Source organism: Manduca sexta, unplaced genomic scaffold (assembly GCF_014839805.1).
Source record: "Manduca sexta isolate Smith_Timp_Sample1 unplaced genomic scaffold, JHU_Msex_v1.0 HiC_scaffold_1660, whole genome shotgun sequence".
Lineage (NCBI taxonomy): Eukaryota > Metazoa > Arthropoda > Insecta > Lepidoptera > Sphingidae > Manduca > Manduca sexta.
The window spans coordinates 30,068-37,251 of NW_023592547.1; the positions used below are offsets into that span (position 1 = coordinate 30,068).

A 7,184-nucleotide genomic window follows, 5' to 3' on the forward strand; every position below is an offset into this window, starting at 1 on the left:
CATTATATTTAAAACTTCCGTGCACCGATATACATTCATATATTTGTAAAGTAATTAGATAAAACCGTCCTTATAAATAAAATACTATATATACTCTGAAAAATATTTTATTGTGAGTATTCATGTAATAGCAGCAATCGAGTGATTTTGTCATTCTGACATTTATATCGATATAATCATAATCAGCTGTTTACGGATGTCACTTACCAATTCGATCATTCATTCATTCCTAAAAAGTTAGGTTATGTTATGAAGTTATAAATAAACAAAAATAATTAATATTATATTTTAATCAGTTTATTAGACAAAGATTGCCAATGGCTTTATTTAGGAACACATCAATAATAAACTTCTGTAAAACTTATCGCCAATACTCAGTTTTGTGTAAAAAAGTAAACACAGATTTATGTTATAACAAATCGTGTTCTGTTATTGTGAATACACAAAGATGGTTGTTTTGGGAGAAAGATAGAAAAGGCGGCTACAATACCGAAATAAAGATGAGTAACTGGGAACATCTGAAAAATGGATACAAGGAACTTAAAAAGGAACTGAAACTCTTCGGGCAAGAAGTTAAAGAACTGTTTGAAATGGACCCTGTTCTTATTGCTAGACCAGGTATTATTGTTGTTAAATAATAACCGTCAAGCATATATTTTTTATGCAATTATATCTCTTTGTATAAAGCCTAATTGCAAAATGCACACATATATTGTATAACAACCTATAGTTATCTGTTATCTAATCAAATGACAATAAAAGTAGTCAATAAAACGTCATGTTTTATGAGATTATAGTCCAGTATATATATATGCGTACAATATGTTATGCTGAGCAGAATGTGATTCAGATAAAACTGGTATGTGCCTGTATCAGTAATAAGCATGCTCAACCGTGATAGTACTGCTAACCCATATAACACCCGCTTGCAGTGATAGATTGCTGTTGAATTTACTAATATGATGAATAAGTGTTTTAAATATTTATATCCCTTTACTTCCCTGTTTGATATTTCTTTCCTTTAGCGAAGACTTCAGAGGCAGATCACTCATTTTATGTATAATATAGTAATTTTTGAGTGTTTATGGACAGTGGTGATCAATTATCAGATGGCTTACATGTTCAATTTCGATTCAATGCTATAAGTAAAAGGTACAACAGCTTAGTTTGTAGAATATATTGTAGGTATTAAATCAATAATTTAGTAATTTCTGTCTGAAGCAAATATTTAAGCTGTAATTTATTTTTAAGCAGTATCAGTACTGCCAGGTAGCTAGGACGTATTATCTGTATTGGCAACAAGAAAAATCTGTATAAGTATCTTCTGTATAGATTTTAGTTTTAGTGATCTTTTTCTTAGATCCCTTGACTACTATTTTCTAATTCAAAACCAAAACATACATCTATATAAAAAAAAAACGGTATAAATTGTCATTTAGTGTAAAAATATTTATAAAAATCTGCATCAATTTCAATTCTGTATCAGCTAAATATCTAAATAAGTAATTGGTGCTGCCTAGTAGGTATACAGATAAATCAGCATACCTGGCAACACTGATAAGTATTTTATCTTTAAAATCCTTCATTCCGGTTTATTTGTTCACTCATATTAGTTCTCTACTCCCACAAGCTTATCTGTGGCTGCATGTGTTATTTGTGTTTATGGTAGTCGACAATTGTCACATTTCAAATTAAAAATATCCGTTGCAATTTGATGAAAGTATTTTTTACGTTCGCTATTTCAAACTTCAGCAACTTAATATATAGGCAGCTGAAATATTAGTCGTTGTAACAGAAATAGATATTCAGAATAACGAATGTTTAATATTGGGACACTCGACTCACTCGTGCGCAAGGAAACTAACAGCTTGACGAAAATTTATAACAAGTTTAGTAATTTTTTAAAAGGTGATAGTGAGGGTAGCAGTGACGATAGTAAACAAAATATGTTGTCTGCGAGAGGCTCTAACACTACTGATGACCATTATATTACGTCAGTATCTTCGGTGGGTGATCTGATGGCAATGTCACCAAAGAAGGAACTGTCGGACCATTCGGACGAAACAAGCGACCTGCTCACGGGTGCAGACGTTGGCAGTATATGCGACGTTACCATGCAAGACCTGCCATTGTATGACGACAATGTGTTCATCGACTCTACCAGCTTGGACTACCTTGTAAAATGTGCAGAATCGAACAGAAACCACAATCATGTAGACCGCGGCAAAGAAAGTTTGTTTGTGAAGTTCGACCCGTTGTATGCCAGGCAGAATTTATTACAGTCTGATTCTATACAAAATGAAACCACTTCGGACTCGACTGAGTGCGACGTGGGCTACGAGACAGGCAGTGCTGCATCAATTTATGTTGACAGTCACGTTGCATCGCCTAAACATTCTTTATCTACTGGTTCCATGCCTACAACGCTGGGTAAAGATAAACCAACACAGGTGGTGCCTCCTGTTATCAATAGTGATGTAACAAAGTCAGGCACAAGCCAAACACGATCCACTCCAGCCCTTGTTCGCAGTGTATCAGCTATACTCACTCCACAAGTCACTACTGACAGATTGATCAGCATCTCGGGGAACACTCCTCCTACTGCAGCTCCTAGAAGTCCCAGAGTGTTCAACTATAACTCACAACAAGTAGATCGCCTTCAATCACTAAGAGTTATACTTCAAAAACAAGACCAAGAAGTTTTACAGCTCAGACAAGACAACAGAGAATTAAAATCATTGCTTCAAGAAATTGAACATAAACACTCAAGAACCTTAGAAGAATTGGCATCTAGTGTCAAGAAACTTACTGAAGAAAAAGAACACTTCTTAGAGAAGGAAAATAAACTCCTTCAGCAAGTCAATGACAAAATATTAAGTAACAAACAAATGTGCATTGTTATGGAAGAATATGAGAAAACTATATCTTCTCTAATAGGTGAACAGCAGAGAGACAAAGTTGCCACTCAAGAAGCCATGGAGAAGTTAACTAATGAGAGAGACCAAGCTTTGAATCACCTTTGCAGCATGGAAAGCTCTTTCAATGACCTTTTAGCCAAATATGAAAAATGTAAAAGTGTCATCCTAGAGTTTAAAGACAGAGAAATAGTATATGAGCAAAAGATTACTGAATATGAAGGGGCAGTTAAGAAATATGAAGGATTGTATGGCAATCTAAAGCAGGTCACGTCAGATAGCCTAGCGAAAGCAAATGAAACACTGGAGAATGTTAAAAAGAACCACAATGCAGAAATTACTAAACTGAATGCTATAATCAAAAAACATGAAATTACTATTGCTTCACTTCAGGAATCTTTGACTCAGAAGAATAGGGACAATGAAGAACTCACAAGAATATGTGATCAGCTCATCAACGAAGTCCGCTAAACATGACCAGTATTATATCTAAGATATTGCATTTTTGGTGCTTTTCCAACCCATCGTCTTATTTATATGTTTGGCGTCCAATAATTACTTTTGTGAATTCCTGTGATTCAACTCAAGTGCTCTTGCTGTGATGAAACTTTGTACATAGTTATCATTTATTATTGTGGTGTTTTTGGTGTTTTAAATTATATTGGACTTATTTCTTAATTTTATATTATTTACTAATTTTAATTTGGAAAAAGAAATCCAAGATTGTTTGTACCTTTTGACTTGACACTATTCCATGTTAACTGAATGCCATTTGTCCAAACAATTCTATTAAAAATATTCATTTACTAATATAATGGTAAACAAAAACATATTTAGTAAACAACTTGAGTAATAATAATGTTATCATATTTCATTTGTCTTGACCATAAAAGCAAATTAAATATAATTATGTCTAATGGATGTTTAACAAAATTAACTCTGTTGTGACAATTATTTTGAATGTTTGTATGTTCTAAGACATTATTGTAACCTGTAGACACTATTCGTTTTAATAAAATACATTATTTAGATATAGCCTTTGTCTGTGCACTTATCATTTTTTTGTTTCAACATGGGCATGCTGTAACACTGAATAAGACTTGCATTGATGTGTAATTTTTATTCAGTACAGGTCTTACAGCCTGCATAGATAATGACTGCTAATTGCTGAAAACATTACTGATTTACTGTTGACTTGCTCATAAGCAGTGGCGGCCCTAAACGACGCGAATCCCCAGGCGAAAGCAAAAAGAAACAGACGTGAGGCCCCGGGCAGAGTAAAAGAAAAACGTTCCCCTATTTAAACAGTCTCGTCGGTAAGAACGTAAAAAAAAGGTCCTGCGAGGCACCGCGCGCGGCCTCTGTAGGCCTCTGAGGCCCTGGGCGGTTGCCCGGTTCGCCTCCCCCAAAAGCCGCCATGGCTCATAAGTTTACACTATAAAAAGAAATATTAGCACTAAGCCCACCCTACAAGACTTTTATTATCAGCATCAAGGTCTATAAGAGGCTTTTAGTCTCACAAACATTTAGCTTAGTGCGCAAATAGAACTTCCGGCCCTACGATTTACACCTGGTTTACTAGCCGCTGCGCCATGAGGGCTATCGAAAATTCACTAATTATAATAAATGTGAAAATTTGTTCAAATTTTTCGATGTTTTAAGGCATACTCATAAACGGCTGAATAGATTTGGAAGCACACAAAGATGAACATCTTAATGCTAATAATAAACCTAAAACAATAATTATAAACGCATTCAATTAAACACTCAACAACACATAATGTAAGATTTCTATAGCTGTTTAATATCACGATTTCGTTCTAGGTGAAACTGATGTCGTCTGGTGTTTCAACGATCCTAGTGTACTGGATAAATTCGTAACCACCAGCGACAGTGACCACAATGAAGGTTTCAGTAGTTGCAGTTTTGAGATGAGCCCAGCAGGCCGGGGCAACTTCCACGGCTATTTAGACACAAGAGTGCCAAAAGATGGCCGAATTAAAAAGGCTGGCTACTGCGGAATTCGGTCGAAAATTATTAGAGTAAGAATAGCGTTAAATTTCATGCTAAAAATATCGGAATTAGGAAACACCCAATTGAGTGCATAACTCAGGCGTTTGATGTGTTCCAAGATTATTAGTGCTTTACAGTCTCGCTTTGATTGACAGACATATTCACCTTTTCACCACTTACGTACTAATAAAATAGGATTTTTGAATTATTTTATCCTACATAGATAGATACAGTATAAATTAAAAAATATGTATATATACTTATACCTATTTTACAATGTCTATATAAATGTTATCTATCAGACGTATAATACAAACAATACTAAATGCAGTCTTTATATACCATTTATTTGGAAGCTTGGCTTTTGTACTTGGTCGCTCTATTTTATTTGACCATTCTCGTTTTCTCAAACATCGTAACAACGAGCCCTAAAAGTGTTTTTTTTTTTTCAGAAATCATTTAAAAGGGCGACGACGTATGATTGGCATCTGTACAACACTTTAGTTTTAAAAATACGCGGTGATGGTAGATCCTATCTATTGAACATCTCTTGCGAAGGTTACTACGATATCACTTGGAACGACATTTACCACTACGTACTCTATACTAGAGGTGGACCTTACTGGCAAATAGCTAAAGTAGGTAGTAGCATCGAGAGCTAAACTTGCAGTCGATGCCTAGCATGGTGATTAACAATGTTATGAGATAGGTACACAAATATTATTAATAACTTAAAATAGTTCAAAAAGGAACTAGTGTCCTCAATATTTGATTACTTCTCTGAGTTTCGAAGTCACTGTTAATGTTTGGGCACCTTTAAATAGCTTTAAAAATACCCGTTTAATTTTAACTGTACGCTGCTTCAGAGTGGCATATCAGGTCGGGCAGTGACCTCGCACGACCACGCGGTGATCAGCTTGAAATCTTACTTTTTTTTATTATTTTAATGAAAGTATCTTCTTCAATTCAGCAAAGCATCATCTCGGTAGGCTCTTATTATTCCCTTTTTAAGCTAGTAGAATTCACATAATTATATAAAACTTACAGATTCCTTTCTCAAAGTTTGTCCTGGGATCGAAAGGGCGATTACAAGATAAACAAACCCGAATTCGTTTTGACCGAGTGACGCATTTTGGAATTTCGTGCGGGGATAAAATCGATGGTAGATTCAATCTTGAAATAGAATACATTGGTAAGTTACCTAATTCCTTATATGTAAAACAATAAAATTAAGTTCGAAACTACATGTTAACAGTTAATTATTTCCTCTTCAACACTACTGGGTGTAAAAAAAGCTGCGCATGATCCTGCGTGCAAGTCCATTTTAGGTAGCGGTTACTTGTTGGGTCATGTTCACCTTGCTTGTATGCTTATTTTAATGCTATCGAGTTTATTACAAATAGCTTATTACATTTTTAATTTAGATACTTATTTACTTTTTTTTTTCGAAATGATGACAAAATGGACCAGAACAAAATTATACCTCCTTATATTCATTGTAAATTTGCAAATATTTGTTGCAGGTTTAGAGTTTGATCCTACGCATGATGAAGAATTTGCCTATGAAATGTATAGAACTGATAAATATATTGTTGGTGTATAAATCGTTACTTACTGTTTTTTTTTTTTATTTTGTCTTTGTCCACATACAAGTATTGCACTAATGAACTTGATTAAATACCTCGTTAGAATAATGCTTAGTAACGCTGGCCCAAGACCAAGAAATCCGAGGTAGGTAAAGTCATGTAACTTGATGAACTTATCACTTGGGGAAAATGAACACTTTATTTTCAAAAATAATAATATTATACTAGAAAATTTTACGTATTGTGAATGCGATGTCTATAATGCAGAGTATTTAGAAATAAGTAAATAATTCATCAAATAAATTTAGCTAGGCTCTTTACCAAGAATCATAAAATCGGCAACAAAAAGACATTTGGGTCTATCGGATTTTCGATTGAAATAGGTTGGCGTTGCGAGGCGCGGCGCAATATAATGAAGATACCTACCTATGTTATGAATTCTGTATCTTTAAGATGTTTGTTTTGTACTAATCACGCAGAAATTCTTTGGAATAGTAAATATTCTAGTAGCAATGTGGGGCAAATTATGGAAATGAGTGTCTTTTTGTCGACAGGTATTACCAGAGGCGGCTTTAAAAACCGGGCGCACAGTAAAAAAAAATCTTGCGCTCCTTTTTTCCAGCGACATTTTTTTAGGTCTCAAGTGTATAAGTACCTCTGACGGTCCCTA

At 34.5% G+C, this 7,184-nt stretch overlaps 2 protein-coding genes across 2 annotated transcripts; both read left to right on the forward strand.

Annotated features, from left to right (window-relative positions):
* Nucleotides 1–198: 198 nt before the first annotated feature.
* On the forward strand, nucleotides 199–6,538 carry LOC115451108 (complex I intermediate-associated protein 30, mitochondrial). Its single transcript, XM_030179315.2, has 5 exons — nucleotides 199–618; nucleotides 4,740–4,957; nucleotides 5,381–5,566; nucleotides 5,976–6,120; nucleotides 6,452–6,538. Exons 1-5 carry the CDS (start codon nucleotides 318–320, stop codon nucleotides 6,529–6,531), a joined length of 930 nt encoding a protein of 309 aa, XP_030035175.1. The 5' UTR covers nucleotides 199–317; the 3' UTR covers nucleotides 6,532–6,538.
* On the forward strand, nucleotides 630–3,950 carry LOC119191576 (transforming acidic coiled-coil-containing protein 2-like). Its single transcript, XM_037445462.1, has one exon. The coding sequence runs from the start codon at nucleotides 1,818–1,820 to the stop codon at nucleotides 3,384–3,386; it is 1,569 nt and encodes a 522-aa protein (XP_037301359.1). The 5' UTR covers nucleotides 630–1,817; the 3' UTR covers nucleotides 3,387–3,950.
* Nucleotides 6,539–7,184: the final 646 nt, after the last annotated feature.

Bases quoted from the DNA above. Each gene is read 5' to 3' on its own strand.
- LOC115451108 (XM_030179315.2), top strand. From the start codon at position 318: ATGGCTTTATTTAGGAACACATCAATAATAAACTTCTGTAAAACTTAT. The intron at 5,567-5,975 runs GTAGGTAGTAGC...TAAAACTTACAG, and splicing joins CTTACTGGCAAATAGCTAAA to ATTCCTTTCTCAAAGTTTGT. The intron at 6,121-6,451 runs GTAAGTTACCTA...TATTTGTTGCAG, and splicing joins TCTTGAAATAGAATACATTG to GTTTAGAGTTTGATCCTACG.
- LOC119191576 (XM_037445462.1), top strand. From the start codon at position 1,818: ATGTTTAATATTGGGACACTCGACTCACTCGTGCGCAAGGAAACTAAC.